The 24,291-nt window shown below is 42.9% G+C and overlaps 1 protein-coding gene across 2 annotated transcripts in view; it reads left to right on the forward strand.

The window, feature by feature from the left end:
• The window catches only part of LOC124013699 (TBC1 domain family member 22B-like), a 183,674-nt gene that overhangs the window by 41,818 nt on the left and 117,565 nt on the right, over positions 1–24,291 (forward strand). For both annotated transcript variants that reach the window (XM_046328131.1, XM_046328130.1), the window contains exons 7-9: positions 10,043–10,171; positions 12,434–12,499; positions 15,870–15,984. In XM_046328131.1, coding sequence (XP_046184087.1) covers positions 10,043–10,171; positions 12,434–12,499; positions 15,870–15,984 — 310 coding nt within the window. The remainder of the gene's footprint in view (positions 1–10,042; positions 10,172–12,433; positions 12,500–15,869; positions 15,985–24,291) is intronic.

Consider the following 24,291-nt stretch of genomic DNA (forward strand, 5'->3'; position numbering starts at 1 on the left):
CCCAGCCTTGTCCCACCAAATGTGTAATATAGGCCTATACTGCACAACAGACACACGAGAGATGCAAGTGATTGTGGTTTGAAAAAAAAATGGAAAGGGAGGAGACAGAAAGAGATGTCTAATCCCTGCAACATGCCATCCCTATCCTCCCCCGAAGGATCCTGGGATATTTGAACACTCCCCTGACCTTTAAATCCTCTCTGTCAAGATGCGGTCTGCGATAGACAGGAGAGGCTCTGAGAATCTATTCTCCACCCTCTACCGCTATTCCATAAACTTGGAGCCACATAATAAAACTTCACTCTCGGCGCGTCCCCTGTGACCTTCTCTGCTCCCGACCGTGCCGTGGATATTCAATTTATTCCTTTCCAGAGGCTGGTTAGTGCTAGCTGTATTACCACCTCTGAAAGAGACAATCAGGCATTCTATGTTGTTAATACATTTTAATGCTGCATCACCACCCATACTATCCCCCCCCCCCCCCCCCCCAGTTGCATTTTATCACCTGACTGCACAAATTATACATAACTGTCTCAATCATTATTAGGAAACGGAAGTAATTATAAGGTAAGAAAACAGTGAATGAGCCCTTTTTATATTCTCGTCATTCTACCTCTCCCTGGGTGATATCTCTATACGCTACAGTTATGTTTAGACTCATCTCTGTCTGTCTGTACCATAAGACACAGAGAGAACTTCAGCTTCCGGCTCTGTGAAAAATAATAAGTGTTTCTGGAATAATGAATAAGAAGCTTTTTAAAGAAGAATCGTCCACTTGGGTTCCAGTGCCTGGAGGGAGTCAATTAAGTGGATTTTCGGTGATAAGAATGGCTAAGCCGCCCGTAGCAATGTGTACACTTTCCTAATGGAGCGGAATTGTTAAATGTTAAGTGCTGGTAAAGTAGCAGCTAACTGGCTTTGTGGTATTGATGTGGCTGCAAGGCCAGATGTGATATATAGCCTAGTGTAGGCCCCATAGTCAGCACAGCATGTTAGCTGTAGCATATAGGCCTATGGATCATTCTATATCAAATCGAGGGCCTTTTCCAAAGCCATTTTTTAATTAGTTGATTTTCATATGCAATGACCCATGTAGAAACTGTATATAGAAAATCATATCTCTGCACTCAGTGCCACTAAACCAGAAAAGTAGCAGATATAACCAGCTTAACTCTAGTACAAACATAACTTTATGACCATTGAGATGCATGAGTCATTTAGTGTCTTGCTTGGGTGGGTGAGAGGCACCATGCCATTGAGTACTTCTCCCCTCAGCCCAGGACTATGTCCCATTTCAGGCTACAGGAAGCCCTGGTGCCTCAGTGTTTGCCATGTTGAGACTGGCACACTGATGCTGGAGGTGCCAATGAAGGACAGGGTAGACAGCAGGTGATAGAAAGGTGCTATCACGGCCCGTGTCTCTGAACGGTCTCTGGTGAGGGACAAACACCTCTGATTTTTATGTAGAAAGTTTGAGAAGCTCAGTTCAGGTGGCTTTTTAAAAAGGACTACTCCAAACCGAATGAAAATAAAATTATACTGGCACCATATGAAATATAATTTCCACCTCCAGAAATTAGCCTAACATATTGAGAAAATGATTTGGTACAACATGGTCCATATTATCAGGTATGCTATTAGCAATAAGCATTATCATCTGTAGCCCAACTGATGCAGCATAGTGGCTATAAATAAATAAGCTGAAGCATGGGGTTGCCTATTTGCATTTACCCTATTGGGCTAATCATTAGCTAGACCCGAAATGTAATCTTTTAACTAGTTAAAATTCATAAATAGGATGCTATGTCCCCCAAAAACTTGCATAAACACAGTGAATTTAACCTAACAGGTAGGCCTACATTAACTTGGTAACCTAGCACCTGGGCTAACATGCCCCCTGCCTGTACTTCTCACAGAAACCATCACCATTTTATCCCCCAACACTTTCCCTGGTTGCCACTCAACTAAAAATGTAAAGAAAATAAATAAAATCAATCCAAATAAACAGATTTTGAGGTAGGGTGGTGTTCCACGCGCTGTGTCACAATTAAATGACTGCACAGAAAACACTGACACACACACACACACACACACACACACACACACACACACACACACACACACACACACACACACACACACACACACACACACACACACACACACACACACACACACACACACACACACACACACACACACACACACACACACACACACACACACACACACACACACACACACACACATATCTAGTTCACCTGTCTCACCTTCATCTGCCTATGGCTCGCTCATCTGTCATCCTGACTCAGACCCAGAGCTCGAGCTCCACTCAATCACCCCACATCGATGCACGCTATTGAACCCCCTGTGTGGTGAGGGTTGGTATGTGTGTTTCTGTCTGTGTTCTTGGTATCCTTCTTCTGTGTCTGTCTCATCTAGCCCTGTGTTTGTGTATCTGTGATTTTGACATAAGAATTAAAACAGCAGGGAATCATCTTTAAACTAGAGCGACGACTCGTCAGGCCTCTGTGGGAGCAGAGGGGGCTGCCGTCACCTCTTGAGGCGCTGTTGTTTTCCTGCAAAATCAATTCTCTTCATCCTGCTGACTTCTCACAACCTACTGCGCACACACACGTACTGTTCAGACTTGAGCAACCCTCCCCAACACTCTACTAAATAGACATTTTTTTTGTTTGTCAGTTCCTCGCTAGAAAATAAAGATTTCATTTAATCCCTAAATTGATTCCATAGGCTTCTTTTTTTCAGAGGGAGAGCGGTGGGAGAACAGGTTGTTTGTGTCAGGTGCCAGCCCATGGATTCACAGAGCGATTAGTGGTGAAAGGAATCACCAGCAAGTTAAAGGGATCTTTAGATGTTTCTTGGCGGGCCAGCTGTAATACAGTAGCCTACTGACTGTCAGCACCTCATAGTTTTACACTCTCCTCTTCCAAAACTTTCACAAGGGCCCGGCTATTGATTCTTCTAATTTTCACAAGTACAGATGTAGTCAAATATATTGGCACCCCTGAATTATTCGGTTCTGTTCTCGAAACCAGTTCCAACCCTTGGCACAGATACCTCTGAACACAACCATAAACCCCCCCCCCAAGCAGCTCCCCCTGCCTGTGTTTCTTACTGTGTAGTTTTAAAGACTGCGGCATGCTGTAGGAGACATTTACAAGCCTATAAAAACCTTGATAAAGTGCAGTGCCTCCCTCGGCTGTGTGTGTGTGTGTTCTCCCTTGTTGACCCTCAGTTCACCCTCCATTAACCTTGGTGGAGGAAACTTTCTCTTCCCTTTATTATGTAAAGTCTGGCAACAGCTGGGGAGACAGCAAGGTGCTCCAGCTCATCTCACAGCTTTTTCTATTATTCTCACAACATCCTCTCCAAAAATAACACCTACAAGGCTATGTACAAACACTCACAAAATAAAAAAAAGAGCACAAATTCACACTTTATAGTTTGAAAAGTAAGTTTGATGAAGATTTGCTTGGATTTGACCACTCTCCTCTCCCATCTTCACTAATGGGGTTACACGGTAGGATTAGGGGTCGATTTTTAATTGGACAGGAGGACACCTCATTTTAGGAATGACACTTTCATTTACCTAACTGTGGTTTGTGTGCCTGCCTGGCTGTAGAGAACATCTGCTCACAACTATGACAGTCCTGACTCCAAAGGAAGAGGCAATCCTCCTGAACCTGCTTGGAACTGACAGCTCGCATTGATCAACATTTTATTACTGTTGACATATATTTTTGTAGGTGAAGAGGAGAAAATTCTAATATTTGATGTGCTCTCTACTGTATCCGGCAAACATACTGCCAGCCCACCTCCAAATTACTATAACCCGTGTGTGACTCACTCAAACTGTGTTTGTACTGTATGACGGAGGGATTTCAACTTTCAAAGGATTCATGTTCTGACTTAACCACTGCTGGAAAGTCCAACATGTTCCATCAATAAAGTAACCCATTTCTCCTCTCTCGATTCACGAATCAAACTTCCACTCGCATCCTGATTTAATGGAGTTTTCAAAGGGATTTAACCCCCACCAAACATAGTTATGCACTGCATATCTCACAGCAGTAGCACTCGGATAATACTTCCGAGTCTCTTCAAATACTTGACCTTCCACTGTCACCAACAATAGAATACCAACCCTCACCTCCTCCCTTTACAGCACATTATAAAGTCAGTGTGATTACATGGATATATGGTAATGGCCCTTACAGCCAGTGCTCAGGGGGCTGCCTGGCACACATACGTCTTGTTAGAGCCATTTTGTTGGGCCGTGGGAGTGAAGAATGGGCACAAGCCTCAACTGCTCCAGAGATGAATGGTTTTCTGGGGCTGTAGATTTCCAGGCAATCAATTACTGAATCACTATAGGCCTAGTCTACACCACCAGGACTTGTCTTTTCTGTCCCAGACATATGGTGTATACTGTAGCTAGATACATTTTCACTGGAGGAGAGGGAGAAGTGTGTGTGTGTGTGTTCAATGTTATGCCACTGTTAGGACATTAACCCTCTCTGCATTAATCTCTGCCCATCTGTTATTGAATGTGGGTTGATATTATTCTCTTCATATGACCAACAACCTGAACAGTTCCCTTTTCAAGTTCTCTTGGCATACTGAAACATTTGCTCATGCAGTGGAAGTGTGTCAGTAGTACAGTGCTCTAACAGGTTGTGTCCCAAATGGCACCCTCATCCCTACATAGAGTAGTGCACTACATTTGCCCAGCGTGAGGCCCACTGGAGCGCAGTCCATTTAGCAGATTTAAAGTGATTGGAAGTTACTGTATCCCTAACGTAGTTCTCACGATGTGTGTAGGTGCATGGGTGTGTGTGCGTCTAGCCTAGACTAGTGTGTAAGCTGGGCTTGTGAGAAGTCATTCTCAACTACACACAAGGCTAGCATGCCTAGCGTGGGCTGGGTTTTTTCCCCCAGTGAATTTATTCAGTCTAGTTATTAGGCTTGGGTGGTATCCAGATTGTCATATCTTCACACAGACCTTGTGCCATACTGAGATATCGGGTAATACTGGCACTGGACACAAAGGGCGCTGTTTTTAAACCTCACTGAGGCTCTGTAATCCAAAGGTGAGCAGTTAGAGGTACATTTAAAAAATCCATAGAGAATGACAACTAAATGCTAATGAGTGCATTGCAAACATTTTTTACAGTCTCTGAACTAAACCATACAAGTAAACAAGCAACTAAAAAAAGTTACTCACAGTTTTCGCCATGCACAAAACAAATCTAAGACAGCAAGGCTCTTAATCGAGCAGGGGTTTCTCTGCTGTTACCAAGTGAAGCTTGATTTTGGAAGAATCTAACCATTTAGCTAGATAGATAGCTAACTAGCTAATACATTGTCAAATCAAATGCACAACTGCAGAGCGTTTAGCACATTTTAGTGCAAACTTGAAAGTTGTGAAAATTCTGTGCGACTTTTGGCACACTTTTACCGTGAACACTGACACTGTACCCGCTTTAAGTTACAGGTATAACAGTGGCCAAGTAGGCTACTGTGGCTATTTTATCATAATATGGGCCTATCAGAGTGGCCTAGCATAAAAAACAATGGAGAAAATGCATCACATAGCATTTTAACATGGAAATAGCTGTCCTGTATTTCATCCTACAGTAGCAGCCAATGTGTGGTGTTCAATGTAGGCCTACATTCCATCAGACTTTTGTAGGTCAAATCAAATCAAATCAAATTTATTTATATAGCCCTTCGTACATCAGCTGATATCTCAAAGTGCTGTACAGAAACCCAGCCTAAAACCCCAAACAGCAAACAATGCAGGTGTAAAAGCACGGTATTGATATTCACCTGTTTATCCACTTGTCTTTCAGACAAGGAGGTGACTGAACATGTTGTGTTTGACTCAAGAAACCACTTTACCACATAAAATGCAATGTTTTTCTCATACCATTATTACAGAGATTCAGGCAAATTATGCTGCCTATTGGCTATAACTTATTCAAGCCTGTCTAAAAATACAACACTTGCCCTTGCAGAACAAAAGCTCTTTATCTGACTTGCTTTTCAAAGATGGCAAAAAAGGCACTTGTTGTGCTCTTGTAGGAAGCAACTACTCCCCCATTGCTGACTAGCAATGAGTTATAACTGGGCTAATAACTCACTTACTTGCAAAGAATATGAACAAATGCACACACCTGGCTACATGCAGCTGTTGGTTTGATCGCAAAACAAACGCATCTATTCACAACCACTCATGCTGTAAACACAGTCCAGTGCAAAGTGAATGGCACAGATCCATATATGTCAATGGTCTATTTACATATAGGGATACTGCAGCCCTGATTGGTTATGGTGCACCGGTCTGTGTAGAGTATGGGCCTGAGTTGTGCCAGTTACAGAGGAGGAACTTCCTGATGCAATTAAGGCCTTGAAGTCCGGGAAAACTCCAGGGCTAGACTGCATAAGCGGTTAAGGCAAGCTAAGGTATCAAACATTTTTTGATGTGCTCAGAGGACCGTTATTAGCGTGTTTTAACCACTCCTATAAAAATGGTAGATAATCAGATACTGAACAAGGTCTGATTTCACTAGTACTGAAACAGGTCCCATGTGGTAAATACAGTGCATTTGGAAAGTATTCAGATCCCCTGACTTTTTCCACATTTTGTTACCTTACAGCCTTATTCTAAAATTGATTCAATTGTTTTTCCCCCCCTTTCCCTTTTGGCAAATTCCAAGCGGGCCGTTATGGCTTCCGTCTGGCCACTCTACCATAAATAGCCCCATGGCTTGGTTTTTGCTCTCACTGTCAACTGTGGTACCTTAGACCGTTGTGTGCCTTTCCAAATCATATCCAATCAATTGAATTTACCACAGATGGACTCCTTTCGGGCAGCAGGTAACTTAGCTTATAGGCATCTTGGGGCATTAACCGAAAGGTTGCTGGATCGAATCACCGAACTGACAAGCTAAACATCTGTCATTCTGCAAGGCAGTTAACCCATTGTTCCCCAAGAGCCGATGACGTGGATATCGATTAAGGCAGTCCCCCCCACCTCTCTGATTCAGAGGGGTTGGGTTAAATGCGGAAGATACATTTCAGTTGAATGCATTCAGTTGAGCAACTGACTAGGTATCCTCCTTTCCAATCAAGTTGTAGAAACATCTCAAGGATGATCAATGGAAACAGGAGGCACCTGAGCTCAATTTCGAGTCTCATAGCAAAGGGTCTGAATACTTATGTAAATGAAGTATTTCTGTTTTTCATTTTTAATACATTTGCAAAAATGTTGAATCCTGTGTGAAGATTGATGAGGAACAAAATGTGTTTAATCCATTTTAGAATAAGGCTGTAACAGAATGTGTAAAAAGTCCAGGGGTCTGAATACTTTTGAATGCACTGTATAAAGATCCAATCAATAAAACAAATTGGAGGCCCCATACACTTCTGTGTTGTGATGCAAAAATTTGCATAGCGCATAGAATTTAAAAGGTATTTTCGGATATTATTCATCCCAATCAGGAAGTTTTTTGTTTTTGTTGACATGGACAATAGATTTGAAATAATATAAGACAAGTACTGGAACAATTGAACACAATGAAAAATCAAGGGAACCAGCCTGGTATTCGAAGCTGACATTGAAAAAGCTTTTGGTAAAGTACGACTGGAATTTATATATAAATGCCTGGAATTTTTCCATTTTGGAGAATCTCTTATACAACGGGTTAAAGTTATGTAAAATAGTAAATATTGTCTACTTCTCAGAAAGTATTAAACTAACAAGAAATATAAGAAGGTTGTCCACTATCGGCATATTTATTTATTTTTTGCCATTGAAGTATTAGCTATTTAAAACAATAATATCAAGGTGCTAGAAATCCAGGGCTTAAATACAAAGGTGTCATTGTACGCTGATTGTTTTCTGACTGTGTACCTGGTACCCCCTGTATATAGCCTCTATACTGTTATTTTATTGTATTTCTATATTCCTATTATTGTTATTTTTTTTATTTGATTTATTTTGGTTTATTTTTAGTAAATACTTTCTTAAGAAAACTAATGTTAACTGCATTGTTGGTTAAGGGCTTGCATTTCACTGTAAGGTTGTATTCGGCGCATGTGACAAATACAATTTTGATTTTCATTTTCATTGAAATCCACAATAGAGGATCTAGATATTTTTTCTAACCTCTGACGAAGGCCTTGAGGCCGATATGTCCGATATGTAAAGCTTAATAAAAGGCAGTGATACTAGCAAGAGCAGTGTGCAGGTTTCTTATTTTTTCTCATGTTATTCAATTGTTACCATGCACCTGCAACAAAGATAGCGCAGATGTGCGAGTGCCTTTTGAATAGAAAGTTAGCAAAAATAGATAAGCTATTGCTACCATGGAACGGAAATACCTGTCTCTTTGTGGTAAAATCACCCTGATTTAACTCTTTTGTCATATCCCAGTTTACCTATTAGCTTATGGCCCTGCCTATACCTAACAACTTGTTTTTTAAATTAAGCAAAAAATGTAATTTTCTTTGGAATTGCAAGCCAGACCAAATTAAACTGGCATGTTTATATAATGAATATGAATTTGGAGGGCAGACATAGTTAAATATTAAACCATTAGAGGCTTCAGTCATCCAAAAGTTATACTTACATCCAAACTGGATCCCTGGCAGACTAGTAAGAATGGCTCACCCCTTGTGGCCTTTTCCCCTTTATTCATATTACAACCTCGCACTTTCGATTATTTGAAAATGAAATCATCTCCAAAATATCTGTATTTTTTAACAAGCCATAGAAAGTTTAATACACCAGAAAAGACAGAACAATTATTTCAACAAATATTATTGTTAAACTCAAATATGCTAACTGATTAAAAACAATCGATCAAAACAGTATCATTTTTTGTAAATGATGTCACACATGCAGCTAACAAGAATATATGGAAATGTCTGCTCTATCAAAAAATTGCGTCCAACTAATTGCAGCATTACTTCAAAAATGGAAGAGGGAAGATGGTAAGGAATCTGTCTGTTGGCCCTGCATTAAAGACCAAAATTGGTTAAAGAAAACTGAGATAAATAAAAAGTATACCAGCTTCATTTAAGGACCAAAACATTGGCAGCTGTGCCATATAGATTTTCGACGGACTGGTTCCATGGTACATGGTTCATAAACATATTATTTAAATTTTTTATTTAACCTTTATTTAACTAGGCATGTCGGTTAAGAACAAATTCTTATTTACAATGTCGGCCTAGCAAAAGGCAAAAGGCCTCCTGCGGGGACGGGGGCTGGGATTAAAAATAAAATAAAAATATAGGACAAAACACACACCATGATCAGAGAGACACTACATAAAGAGAAACACAAAACCAGATTGAAAACTTAGTTCAATTTAAATTATTATACAAAATTCTTGCAACCAATAGAATGTTATATATGTGGGGAGAAACAGCCACCCCAGCTCTACAGATTTAGCTGTGTAGAGAGAGAATCATTTAGTACTATCCATATGTAGCTTGTTTTTGGTCGCAGGTCCAGGAATGGCTGAAGAATTGAATTTACCTGGAGTTAACTCTGCAAATAGCACTGCTGGGTGATCTGAAAAGTCAGTCAATCGATCAATAATATAATAATACTCTTACCAAAAATATTTATCTTTTAATTTATAATCTGTAAAAACTATGAGAATAGAAAGGTTCAGAACTTTTGTTGAACATCACATCACAGTATATGGCAAATCAAAATCAAAACTGGATGGTTTTCAGAGATAGATGGGAGGGGTTGAGAGTAGCTGGAGGATGGGACTAAAAACAAACTAAAGATAAGTCATGTAAGATATACTGTGTTTAAAATATTTATGGTATGTTTAATCTGGAAATAGAATCCTAAGTGTTGTTGTCCATTTAGTTTACTCCAATTAGGGGAGTGGCTCGGGAAAACATATTTTAAAAAGGAGTGGAACTGGCTTCGCGGTACAGTGTTGAGTTTGAAGGACCCTATGCTATTCTAACAGTTCTGGTGTATTCTTCCCAGGGGTACCTTCCTGCCAACACAGAGAGGAGAGAAAGCACGCTACAGAGGAAGAGACAGGAATACTTTGGCTTCATAGAACAGTACTACGACTCGCGCAATGACGAGCACCACCAAGACACATACAGACAGGTAAGCATGCTATCTATGACCACACACAGTCACATTCTCTCTCTCTTTCTCAGTCACTCTTTCTCTCTTTCTCTCCTCCTCCCCCATGTCTTTCTGTATTCCTATATCCACTGAGCCATGCACTCATATATTAAGAGCAGTCTGTCTATCCTAAGCTCAGCTCCTCCATAGTTCATCCATTCCAGTAGTGGGTAAATATAATTCCTCAGCCATCTACAGTTAGAATGGGCTGTCCTGTGGGTGTAAATCCCCAAGCCCTCTTACCAGGCCCTTCCCTTTGTCCCCGATGTGTTCGTTCCCCCGCAGCCCAGACTAGCCAAGCCACTGCCTGTCGGCGGCCACGAGTCTGCATTACAGATCCAGTTATACGGTGATAAGTGGTTTTCCATGCTGCTCTCTTCTCATACATAGCAGTGCCACTATGGAGGCTAGACAAGAATGACCCTTTCTCTCCCTCTCCCCCAAAATTCTCTCTCCCCCCCTCCCTCCCACCTTTGGTGTCAGTCTCTCTCTCTCCTTCACTCTCTGTTTATCAGGGGAATCACTTCTGCTGACACACACGTGTTTTACTACCTTAAAAACAAAATCTATTCAAAGTACAATTTTCCCTAACCCTAATTGTATAACACCAAACCTAACCCCTAATCTTAAAATAACCTTTTCCCTAAGAAGGGGGAATTGTCCTTGTTTTAATATCCTTTTGGAGATTTCCGGTACCCACGAGGTTAGTAATACACACCGCATGCACGCATGATATTTACTATGCGGTGTATTGTCGATATTTACTTTGGTGCGTCAATATTTACTATGCTGACATATACACCCGTTTCCCACTAGAGTAAGATGAAGAGAGAAAAGTCCTCTCTTTGCCTTTAAGAAAATGACTGATATTTACTTTAAAATGAGAGTTTTAGGCTTCCAGCAAACCGAGTAGAAATGTAGTCTCAGCAGGGAGTCTTGAGAGAGTCCTTCTCTCCACTGATCTCAGTTCTGTGCTCAGTGGCAGAGGATGTTCTCTGGCTGATCACAGGCTCCCTGCTGTTCCCGAGTCAGCGCTCAACTTCCTGACATTGGCATTGCAAGACCTCTGTCTGTCTGTCTGCCTGACCTGACGGTCAGCCTCCTGTGACTGTCTGTTCCCCAGTCACTCTCTTCTGTAACTCCTCTCATCTCCCTACAGTAGTCTGTCTGTCTCTCTGTTTTTGTACATGAATCTCTCTCCTTGTCTCTGCCTCTCTCACTCAAGCTCTCCCTCTTGCTCTAACATTCTCTTTCAATCAATCAATCAATGAAATGTATTTATAAAGCCCTTTTTACATCAGTGGATGTCACAAAGTGCTTATATAGAAACCCAGCCCCAAAGAGGAAGCAATGCAGATGTAGAAGCACGGTGGCTAGGAAAAACTTTCTAGAAAGGCACTCCCCGCCCACACTCTCAGGAGGGTACTGTCAGGCACTCTCTCACACATCTACAGTAGTTTTTAGAGTTGACATGTTCGAATCTGTCAGAATTTTCATATTTTCATTTTCAGTCAGACTTCTGTACTGTTTCCTGTTGAATTGTCTCATGTTGTTGTGCGTTTAGCGGAATGTACTGTTTGTGGCAAAACAGCAGGTTTTTTTCCCTCATTTAGGGCTGGGGAAAAACTCCACTGGATATCTGATCAATTGAGTGTGTTGACTTATTTCCTTAGTGTGGGTGTTTTGTGCACGGTCCGTGCGTGTATGCGTGAAGACTGAGTATGCGTGTGGGTGTAATGTGTTTGTGTTAACTGTTTTCTCCACGCCACCAGGTGACAGAGGTAAGACTGGTTAAAGGGGCTGCCGGCCAACCCTCACTGGCCAGAATGACACCGGTCCGGTTCCCGTCTGGTCTGCCCTGTCTGTGTTTGTCCGTCTGTTTGCAGGCTCCAAGTTCTGAACTGGTTGCCGGTGGTTCTCTGGTTTGACGAAGCTCTCCTACACACATAAGTGATGACATGGTGTATTTGCTTGTGCCCTGCACTGACCCACTGTGGTTCTACAGAGAAAACAGGGTTTGGTTTGGAGAGCTTGTGAGACACACTACCCCGCCACCCAGTTCAGAATTATAGCCTAGGAGCTCCAGTTCTCTTCAGTTCTCTGCCGACAATACACGCCCTGGACCCTCCATCCAGTGAATCCACTAACCAGCTCTCTCTCTCTCCTCTCTTCCCTCTCTGTGACGGCGTATTATAACCTCGGCTGCTCTTCTGTTTTGTGATTCCTCTCTCCTCTCTGCAGATTCACATTGACATCCCGAGAACCAATCCCCTTATTCCTCTCTTTCAACAAGCTTCTGTCCAAGAGGTGAGACCTTCTTTACAGAACACACTGACTGCCCTGCCTAACCTAGACCTAGCTAGTGTATGACATCCTGTTCGTCTTATTATACATACAGACACACACTGCACCATGCATGCAATGCATGCACGTATTCTCAAGCATCCTCTTGACTACTGAAGAGTGGAAACAATCTGGTGTAATGAAAGGTTCTCCCGTGTGGTTTTTCTGTTTTGTTTGCACTCTGGTATGAGTCGTTTTTGCACTCTGCAATGAGTATTTTAGAAAACAGATCGTTTTTGTCATTGGCTATAATGGAACGTGTTTGCTTGTGTGTCCTGGATACGTTTGTTCAGTATTTGCGAGTCACACCCCTCTTCCTCAATGTCCTCTATTGGTCTCTACCTCTGTTCCCTTCCCAGACCACACTCCTACCTCAGTGCTATGAGAGAATGCTCATGAATGGGCCAACCGTCCTCACATACACCCACCCCAATATCTATTTTTCTTAATTTAAAGTGTCTCCCTCTTTCTTCGTGTACCTCTCTTTCTCTCACTCACTCCTTTGCCTCTTTCTTTGTCCCTCACCTCTTTCTCTCTCTAGCTGCCCCTTTCTTCCCCTCTTCCTACTCTCCTCTTTCCTTCTTCCTACTGTTTTATTTTTTAATTCCTCAGACACTCTCTCCCTATGCTGCTCTTTTTCCTCATCTCTCTCCCTTTCCTTGCATGCTGGTGTATCTGGCCACAGGCCTGTGTTGAAATATTTAGAGAATTTAATTGGGAATCATTTTTTATTTCTGTCCCGAAATAACTTGTGGTGGTGATGCATGTGACCGCAGAGCTGTCTAAAAATCACACATTTCAGTCTCTCTTAGTCTGTGTACATAGTGCCTATAGAAATCTACATCCCTTTTGAATTTCTTCACATTTTATTGTGTTATTGTGTTATACAGTGCATTCTGAAAGTTTTCATACCCATTCCCTTTTTCTACGTTGTGTTACATTACAGCCTTCTAAAATGGATTAAATAAGTAAAAATCTCTTCCTAAGGGACCTACAGCACTGGACATAAACTTGGCCTCGGTGCACCACTATGGCTGTAGACATGCTGTTCACACATTAGCAGGGATGCTAGCGCCAGAGAGAAGAGCACGTGTGTCCATTACATACATTTCTGTCCTCATGATTTCCCTTGAGGAGGCAATGTAGCAGCGTGGGTGGGAAGAGGAGAAGGACGCGGAGGGTGACGGAGGGGTGAAAGCCTAATGCTCATCCAAGCAAGTTGTGCTTTTATGCATGATCAAATTAAAATAATTCCGTGATGGTGCACTGAATTATGCACAAGCTATTGGATGAAAACATAACTCATCAGTCCTATGATTTTTAGTAGCCTGTTGTCCCTTTTGTAAAATGTTTTTTTCATCAGAGCTGTATTGTAAAGCTTGCCATGTCCCAGGTCTGCAATAGCCAAGCCAACTCCTCGCTACTACATTTTTGGGAAAAATAACATGGAGACCTGGGACCAGGCTTAATGACCACTCACTGTCCTTTATTCCCTGTGCTTGTGGCTTGATGGGCAGCCAGTTCACTGCATAAACATAACACACTAATGTCTGGACCTAACCCTCACACACTGACACTGTTCAACACTGTCCTCTCCTGATCACACACGGACCACTATCTAATCAGTTACCACCACGAGGTCAACATACCTCATCTGTTACTCTGCTGCGTGTCATTTTTTATTGTTGTTGATCAATTCATTTTTGATTACAATATTTTATTATGTTGGCAGAGTCTTTCAGGCTCTTGAATCTCCTATTGGCCTCTCTCCCTAACTCTCTTACACTCACTCTCTCTGGCCATTGATTTCCTCCACCTGGTTTAGTGTCTATTTTCCACCCTCTGATGGGCTTCTGACGGACTGTGGGTGCTCTGGCCATGGATTCTAGCTGCAGGGAGATGATGGGTGAGAGAGAGATGAGGAGCAAGAACATGGGTTGTTTCAGGGAGTGAGAGGACAAAAAGAGAAGACAGACGGTGGGTGACGAGAGAGGGGGTGTGTGTGGAGGGGAGAGCATTAGCGTAGGAAGGAAAGGGAGGTGAAGGGGAAGACATGGATGGGGAGGAGAGAAGGAAGGGTGTGCTGTAAAAGGGAGAAACTCACATTAGCACTCCGCCTTCACTCCCCCTCCTTCTCCTGAAAGCAGGGGGACAGCAGTAGGGAGATGTGAATCCCATACATGTCCATGTAACAGCGTTTTAAAGGGACAACGCCAAACCATACTAGCTAGCATAACGCGCCAGCATCCCAGGCAGCCTACCAACATGTTTTTGGAAGCCGGGGCGATCACAATTTTGAGAAATGTGTTTTATTTAGAAAAATGACAGAAACATGGCGTCCGAGAAAGTGCTCTGCATGTGTAATGCATTGCCTGACATGTCAGAACTCCGGCACAGACTTTCAGGGGCCAGACGAGAAGAGGGATGAGAAAGAGAATGGAAATCCAAGGCTGTATCCAAAATGGCACCCTATTCCCTATATAGTGCACTACGTTTGACAGGAATGCTATGGGACCTGGTCAAAAGTAGTGCGCTATTTTGGGGGGGGGGGTGTAGTGTGCCATTTGGGACGCAGAGTGTTGTGTGGTTGATTTGTGCTGAACTTCAAGCCTCCTTTAATTCTTGGGGGATGACAGCAGCAAGGTGGAACATTAAAACCGAGGCTGTAACGAAGATGGAGGTGTTTGCCTTCCAGAAAAAGATTAGAGAAAGAAGAGAGGAGAAAATTAAAAAGTTTGTGAGCGAGTTCAAAGTTCTCGATCCAGCAGTAGTAGAAAGACAGACGGGTCCAGCACGGCGATGAGACATTTACGTTGATGTTGTCGTGTGCACGCTTCAATTCCATGTCACTGCTCACCGCATATGCATGTCCTATGACTAATTTCCTCACTTCTCTAACACGATCAAACCTTTATGTCAATTTTTATAATTTAATCTGATATTGCTCTTTGATTGACTGGTGGGCATGGGATGGGGCTTTTCTCGGTTGGCTTGAAACCGTCATGTGGCGTTGTTAAAGAAAGTCAAATATATAAAACATAGAAGTAAGTCTACATTATTCACTGTTTTACATGGATTTGTCATCTGTATTGTGTCTGTTCCTATTTAGGTATATCTTAGATGGAGAGATGGCTAGATTGACTTTATCGTCCTTGAGAGGGACTTTGACTTTCACATTAAAACAAGCAAGCTTACTTATTCCTCTCAGTTTACAAATATTAACAAGATAGCTTGCGTATACTGATTCTAGAAAGTAGCTTCAATTTGCTTCTATGTACTGTGCTCTATACATAGTGTGTGTGCTGACCTGTGTATTCCTCTGTCTGTCCGTCAGATCTTTGAGCGTATCCTGTTCATCTGGGCGATCCGCCACCCGGCCAGCGGCTACGTGCAGGGCATCAACGACCTCGTCACGCCTTTCTTCGTCGTCTATGTCTTTGAGTACATCAGTGAGTCCCTCTTCCTCCGTCTTCGTCCTCGCTCTTTGTCCTCCCGTTTCTTCCTCTGTCCTCTTCCTCCCTAATCTTCCTCCCTCCTCTCTTCCCTTACTCAAGGGAATAGCCAAAGCCAAAGACTAGATAGTATGCCGTTTGTACTTTAGTGAGTCCCTCTCTTCGAGCCGCTTCTCTCATTTAAGGGAATTGTCCTCTTTTTTTGCTTCAATCACTGGAGTAGATAGCCAAATACTAGATAGTAGCGTCCACTTCCCTCACTCGAGAGAATACCAAGCCATGAAGAGATCCTAATTTAAATGTTTTAATAGGCTCTCCTCTCACAATAGAGCTTGCCTGGGTCCCTGCTGTATGAGTTTATGTGGTGCAAATTATTTGTGTTATGAATGTTTCATTAAATTGATGACTATGTTCTCTTGTGCTGTGTAGACTGAACTGAGCCGCAAACATTGATTTGCAGAGAGTAACGCATCTCAAATGACGTTTGTGTGCATGGGGGGGGGGTGTATGCACGTGCTTGCACTCTAGTGTGTTTGTGCTTGAATAAATGGCTCCTCTGCCACTCCAGGGGTTGCTCTAAAGGCATGGTGAGAAGTTGGGTTGTGAACCCGAGGGATTGCAGCTGTTTTGTATGCTGAAGCGTGAAACAGAAAATAGTTATTTCTGTTGCTTTTGACTCCCCGCTCTTTCCTTGTCTCTGACTCAGACCCTGTCTCTCTGTCGGTCTGTCAGATACCCAAAGTCTCCTGGCCTGCTTCGCTTTGTTTATATGCATCTTCATGTGCTGCTTCTGATGAGCCTTGAAAGCTTACAAAGCCAACAAACCTTCAAACGTGCTCCGCCTGACACGTAACACGATGGTTTGATGTGCTGTCTGTTGCTTTTCGCTCGTGTTCTTTTGAGAGGTTAAGAGAGCGAGAGGGATAGAGTGATTTTTGGGCGTTCATGCTGGGGAATGAGCAGGCTAATTACCCTTCTGTCTGAGGCTTTCTCTCATGCGCTCGCTCGCTCACTCATTCAAACACACACTCTATCTTGTATACGCACACACAAACTCAGTTCAACTTTTGATGGTGCTGCGTCACAGCTAGCTGGCAGCCATTTGTTATTTCCCAGTATTCTACAGAGCCTAATGAAGGCTGACATTGGAGTGATTGAAAATGCACGTTAAGTAAAGTTTGATTTTATCCCTTTCATTCATTTGTCAGACCGCGTGAACATCGCAGTCTGACTTTATTTAACGTGCTCCCTCTCTCTATCACTTTGGCAAGAAAATAAAGAACTCTCCATCACTGGAGAGAGAAGAAAGAAGTCAGAGGGTTGGAGATTTCAGAGTAATTGAAAGCTGTTAGTGTAGGACATCTCTCTCCGAGTCAGATTCTCGCTGTGTGTGTGTGTGTGTGTGTGTGTGTGTGTGTGTGTGTGTGTGTGTGTGTGTGTGTGTGTGTGTGTGTTTTGTGTGTGTGTGTGTGTGTGTGTGTGTGTGTGTGTGTGTGTGTGTTTTTGGACTTGGCTTTAGTCTCCTGATCTTGTCAGAAAGCTCCACTGACTAGCAGGCCCTGTCTCTCTTTAAAGGAAGTAGATGGGTTTGTACACTCCTAATCACTTTTTCTTCAGTAGCATTTTACAAGGTGTTAGTACAAACTCTTGGGGGACATTACTGTTGAAGGTAATGCTGCTTTCTGTTTTAGCTGATTCTCTCTTATTAAAGGAGGAGGGTGAAAGGAGGTGTGCTAGTGTGTGTTTGGATCTGTTTGTCTGTGTGTGTGTTGTTTTTCAGCAGAGTTTGCAGTAGTTGCAGCCATATCGTGATTCGTACTCACTGGATTGTGCTGGTTGAATACCTGTGTGTTAAAGATGCATAAAAAAAAAATATATATATATTTTTTTTACTTTTTACATTTATTTAACTAGGCAAGTCAGTTAAGAACAAATTCTTATTTTCAATGTCGGCCTAGGAACAGTGGGTTAACTGCCTCAGAGGCAGAACAACAGAGTTTTACCTTGTCAGCTCGGGGATTCAATCTTGCAACCTTTCGGTTACCAGTCCAACGCCCTAACCACTAGCCTACCTGCCGTCCCATGATGACTGGGATGTAATAGAAAGGCCAGTAAGTCATGCTGTGTTGTGCCTGCTGCTGTCAGGTACCATGCATTATAGTGCTTGCCAGCTTGTAGTCCTAAAACCCGGAAATTAGTTACCTCATTCAGCTGCTCCTTCTGGGAAAATGTATGCGGAAAGATTCAGGTTTTTGGGATGAATGCAGAACATAAGGGCTTTAGTTCACACAGGCTTAGGAGATCTACATTTTTTTCTATGAGATATCAGTCAGTTAGCATGACCTTTATGAATTATGAAGCCTTTATGTGCTTTATGTACATTTTTAACATAATAACATAAATGCTTCAACATTCACAAAAGGTGATTTTAGCTGAAGGAGATTCTCATAGAACAAAATCTCCTAAGCCTGTGTTTGGCAGACCTTCTGCGTTTATCCAAAAACTCATAGGCTTTGCCCAAAAATACACCATTGCTGTTGCTCTCTATAGAAGAATAAACCTTTTTTCCGCTCTGCTACACACACACTCACGCACACTTATGCACATACACTTTTGAGAGATGTGTGTGTATGTTTGTTTGCGGGTAGTCAGTAGGCCTACACAATGTAGCTGTAGCATGTTGGCTATATGCTTTTCTTTTGAAGTGTACTGTAATACACTGCTTAACCTGTCACCCTGCTTGACCACTTGGGGCAGTATTGACTCTGTTTAATCTACCTTCAGAAAGTATTCATAGTTAGAAAATTGTACATCATACACTACAGGTGGGGAACTATGGTGAAGTAATTCTGCGTTGAAAGTTGATAAACGTTTGATAACTCCACTTTTGATTAAATGGCTATTGAATGTTTTGGTACACCTACTGGAAAGCTCTTCTTTGTCTACACCCATTCAGTATCGTCTACACCCTCTTAAGCTTTAGCCCGACTTACCTATTTAAGGATTCACATGTGAGGCCATGTGCTAAACAGAGTAAGGTAGTGTAGGAAACAACCAAAGATTTCAAGAGTGAAAGTAATAGCAAAAATACACTTTATCTAGTCCAATAGATGACTGTAATCACCCCCAACTAGGTTCAATGTTACCTAGCTAGTTTTGTATTCTGTACAGGCTTTCTTTTCACTCTGTCAATTATGTTAGTATTGTGGAGTACCTACAATGTTGTTGATTCATCCTCAGTTTCAATTCATCTCAGCCATTCAATTCTGAAGTTTGTTTTAAAGTCACCATTGACCTCATGGTAAAATCCCTGTGTGGTTTCCTTACTCTCCGGCAACTGAGTTAGGAAGGACACCTGTGTTTTGTAGTGGGGTACAGAAATGGGGTACTCATTTCAAAATCATGTTAAACACTATTATTGCAAACAGAGTAATTATTATGTTTTGTGCTGCTGCTATGTTGTGCTGCTGCCATGTTGTGTTGCTACCATGATGTCTTGTTGTGTTGCTACGATGCTGTGTTGTCATGTGTTGCTGCCATGCTATGTTGTTGTCTTAGGTCACTCTTTATGTAGTGTTGTGGTGTCTCTCGTGTCCTGATGTGTGTTTTGTCCAATATATATATATATATTTTTTGCCCCGGTCCCCGCAGGAGGCCTTTTGCCTTTTGGTAGGCCATCATTGTAAATAATTATTTGTTCTTAATTCAATTGCCTAGTTAACTAAAGGTTAAATAAAAATACATTTGTTACTTGTTAAGCACATGTTTACCCCTGAACTTATTTAGGTTTGCCATAACAAAGGGGTTGAATACTTATTGATTTCAGACATTTCAGCTTTTGAAGGATTTGTGAAAATATTGAAAAACATGATTCCACTTTGACATTATGGGGTATGACAAAATAATTTAATTCAAGCTGTAACACAACAAAATGTGGAAAAAGTCAAGGGGTGTCAGTACTTTCTGAAGGCACTGTAACACCAGAGAGAGGTGTTAAAGATGTGAGGAAGTTGAGTGACATGCTGTGTCAAATGTGAATCACAGTTTCCTCTGTCAGGGAAATTATTAAGATGGCCACCTGCACTAGGTGTTTTTCTCTCTCATCAACACCATCTAAATATGTCTATCAGACAGGATCAAGGCTGCTGTTCCATCTCTGACTTCTCGCCTTGCCTTCGCTCTGTAACAACGCTAAACTATCGCTTTTTTTGTGTCTCTATTTTTGTTCCTTTGTTGCTGCTAGTTTTCAAACAAACGTCTATCTTCCTTCCTTTGATGATGCAAGAACTAAGACGTTGTGTTTCATGCAGAAACCAGTGGGTTGTGGAGTATGCCATTTGCAGTGAATAGGCCTACAATTAAGTAGCTTATAGGCCTAGGTCTGGAACGTTTTTGTAGAAACACTAGCCTACATTTACTGTAATACAACGTTAGGTATTTTTTAATGTAAATAATCAATATAATTGAAGACTGGGTGATCTCTGTTCAATACAGGAGGAAAACAAACTGTAGCTCGCTTTCTGGTCACTCCCCTCTATCTAACAGTACACTTCAAGTGACCCTCGTTCTGTACTTTTTCATTACACAAAGGAAAAACCTCAACAAATTTCTATAGACTGTTGACATCGAGTTGATGCGATAGGAACTGCAAGAAGGTCCCTTAGAAATCTAGATTCCCAATGAAAACCCATTGAAAAATAAAAATAAAAATCTGAATGGTTTAACCTCTGGGTTTCGCCTGCTAAATAACATCTGTTCTACTCACAGACATGATTCAAACAGTTTTAGAATCTTCAGAGTGTTTTCTATCCAAATCTACTAATAATATGCATATCTTATCTTCTGGGGATGAGTAGCAGGCAGTTGAATTTGGGCATGCATTTCATCCGGACGTGAAAATACTGCCCCGTCACCAAGAAGTTAAGCTTTAGCCCCACTCATCTATTTAAGGATTCACATATGAAGCCGTGTGCTAAACAGAGTAAGGTAGTGTAGTAAACAACCAACGATTTCAAGAGTAAAATGTGAAAGTAGAGGCAATGTGTCAATACGTGTCAAATACACATGAGTTCAGAGGCCTTGCTTTAACAAAGTTAACCATTTTCACTGTAGTGTCCAAAACGTCTTTCAAGCTGTCAGGCATTCCCTTGGCAGCAAGAGCCTCTCGGTTGATGCTGCAGTGTACCCAAGTGGCGTCAGTAGCAACTGCTTGCACGCGTGTTACCACTCCACTATGCCTCCCTGTCATGGCTTTTGTGCCATCAGTACAGATACCAACAGGAACAGCAGCTACATACATAGTGGAATTCCCGCGAGAGAGTAACGGGTAATGTGATTGGATGTTAATTATTTGACTAGGCTACCTATATTGTGTTTCGCTGAACACGAGATGGTTTAATTTTATTTTTGGCAGTGAAACGAGGCTATTCAGGCGAGGAAGATTTTGTGAAGATTATTTTTTAAATATGTAAAAAAAAATGTGAATCGCATTTTTTATTTTGATTGGATGAAGTTCAGGAGGAGAGGACAGATGAGCTCCGGTCTTTTTCTGATTGTCAGTGTGGAGACTGGAGAGAGAGGATCCGTGCTGTCAGAAGGAAGCTGCACGTGTTTCCTGGAAGATGACCTATGATAGTACTGCTGGGCTTCATACAGGAGCAGTAGTGATGTCAGTACAAAGTCGATGGAAAAGCATAATATAACTTGTGCCTGCCTCTGTGTGAGTGAGTGTAGGGGTCCGATCAGGAGTAATAAAGGGGGCTGCAGCAGGCAGTGTGTCAGTGGGCAGAAGGCAGTGTGCCAGTGGGCAGAAGGCAGTGTGCCAGTGGGCAGAAGGCAGTGTGCCATTGGGCAGAAGGCAGTGTGCCATTGGGCAGAAGGCAGTGTGCCATTGGGCAGAAGGCAGTGTGCCATTGGGCAGAAGGCAGTGTGCCAGTGGGCAGAAGGCAGTGTGCCATTGGGCAGAAGGCAGTGTGCCAGTGGGCAGAAGGCAGTGTGCCAGTGGGCAGAAGGCAGTGTGCCAGTGGGCAGAAGGCAGTGTGCCAGTGGGCAGAAGGCAGTGTGCCAGTGGGCAGAAGGCAGTGTGCCAGTGGGCAGAAGGCAGTGTGCCAGTGGGCAGAAGGCAGTGTGCCAGTGGGCAGAAGGCAGTGTGCCAGTGGGCAGAAGGCAGTGTGCCAGTGGGCAGAAGGCAGCGTGCCAGTGGGCAGAAGGCAGCGTGCCAGTGGGCAGAAGGCAGCGTGCCAGTGGGCAGAAGGCAGCGTGCCAGTGGGCAGAAGGCAGCGTGCCAGTGGGCAGAAGGCAGCGTGCCAGTGGGCAGAAGGCAGCGTGCCAGTGGGCAGAAGGCAGCGTGCCAGTGGGCAGAAGGCAGCGTGCCAGTGGGCAGAAGGCAGTGCCAGTGGGCAGTGGGGCAGAAGGCAGCGTGCCAGTGGGCAGAAGGCAGCGTGCCAGTGGGCAGAAGGCAGCGTGCCAGTGGGCAGAAGGCAGCGTGCCAGTGGGCAGAAGGCAGCGTGCCAGTGGGCAGAAGGCAGCGTGCCAGTGGGCAGCAGGCAGCGTGCCAGTGGGCAGCAGGCAGCGTGCCAGTGGGCAGCAGGCAGCGTGCCAGTGGGCAGCAGGCAGCGTGCCAGTGGGCAGCAGGCAGCGTGCCAGTGGGCAGAAGGCAGCGTGCCAGGCAGCGTGCCAGTGGGCAGCAGGCAGCGTGCCAGTGGGCAGCAGGCAGCGTGCCAATGGGCAGAAGGCAGCGTGCCAGTGGGCAGAAGGCAGCGTGCCAGTGGGCAGCAGGCAGCGTGCCAGTGGGCAGCAGGCAAGAACACCATGATGGTGTCACGCCAAGGAGTTATGGCAGAGAGGTGAGGGGAATGAATGTAATAATGAAGGGAGGAATGAGGTGGGCATTCAGTCCTGTCTGTCCAGAGCTCTCAACTACCTCAAGTCCTGCCTGCTGGTCCTGGCATTGAGGGGAAATAGAGGGACAGTGAGTGACTGAGACGGGCTGAGAGCAGAGCAGAGGCAGGGATTGGAAGAGGCTGTGAGAAGGATAGAAAAGAGTGGAAGTGAGGGGGGAGAAATCAGAGGGAGAAATCCCCCTTATTCGGATCCCCATTAGCTGTTAATTTTTATTTTATATTTATGTTTCTACTTATACTTGCTACCATGATGAGGGATAATCCTGAATGAGTTGTGAATAATAATGAGTGAGAAAGTTGAAGACACAAATATCCCCCCAATAATGCTAACTTCCACTGTTATTGTAGTTGTGAGAGGTTAGCATGTCTTGGGGGTATGATATTTTATTTACAATTAAAGTTACTCCAAAATTACGCTTGGGCACAAAATAATCTGAAACACAACCAAAAAACAGAGCAAATGCATCCAACAAATGTGTAGAGTCACAAGCTTGATCAAGTCATTGTGTGCTATGGATATGGGATCAAATACTTAACTTTATACTACTTTAATTCACATAAGGGAATTTGTCCCAATACCCTTTTCCCCCTAAAATGGGTGGACTATATACAAAAAGTGGTGTAAATACCCTCAAATTAAAGCTGACAGTCTGCACTTTAACCTCGTAGTCATGGTATCATTTCAAAGTGCTGAAGTAAAGAGCCAAAACAACAAAAATGTGTCACTCTTCCAATACTTTTGGAGCTCACTGTGTCCTAAGTGAACCATCACTTATATCAAATTTTATTGGTCACATACACATATTCAGCAGATGTTATTGAGGGTATAGCGAAATGCTTGTTTGTGTTCCTAGCTCCAACTGTGCACTTCTTAAGAAATTGAAAATGATACATTGTGACAGAGCTGTACAAATACATTACTTATCAGGTTTGGATTCAGAATAATAAACCAGACATATAGCCAAGCTCTGACGGAGTCTACACTGTAAGCCGACGCATAGACATGAAGGTTGGTTTTAATAACAGCAACAGAACAGTGTGAAAGAAGACCAAATAAGCTAAGTGAAGATAATCTACCTGCTCTGTTAGCAGTGCTTTCCTAGCAAGTTGTTAGCATGGCTGGTCGGTTTACAGTCTGAGACCAAGCTGACACTGGGCATCTCTGACAAACTCTAAACGGCGCTAATGTTTAAAAAAAAAAGTTTTATTGTGTGTGTCACTCTCAGCATCTGACAGAGGGATTGGGGATTGTAGGCGGAGCAGTCAGGGAAAAACCATGTCGAGAGGGGAAGGAAGGAATACACAGTCAGCCTAAATGATAAACCATGTAGACGAGAGAGAAATACACATATTGAGCTTCAACAACAGCCCTATTGGACTACTCCAAGCAAGCTAAAGATGA

This window comes from Oncorhynchus gorbuscha, linkage group LG25, assembly GCF_021184085.1.
Source record: "Oncorhynchus gorbuscha isolate QuinsamMale2020 ecotype Even-year linkage group LG25, OgorEven_v1.0, whole genome shotgun sequence".
NCBI classification, from domain to species: domain Eukaryota; kingdom Metazoa; phylum Chordata; class Actinopteri; order Salmoniformes; family Salmonidae; genus Oncorhynchus; species Oncorhynchus gorbuscha.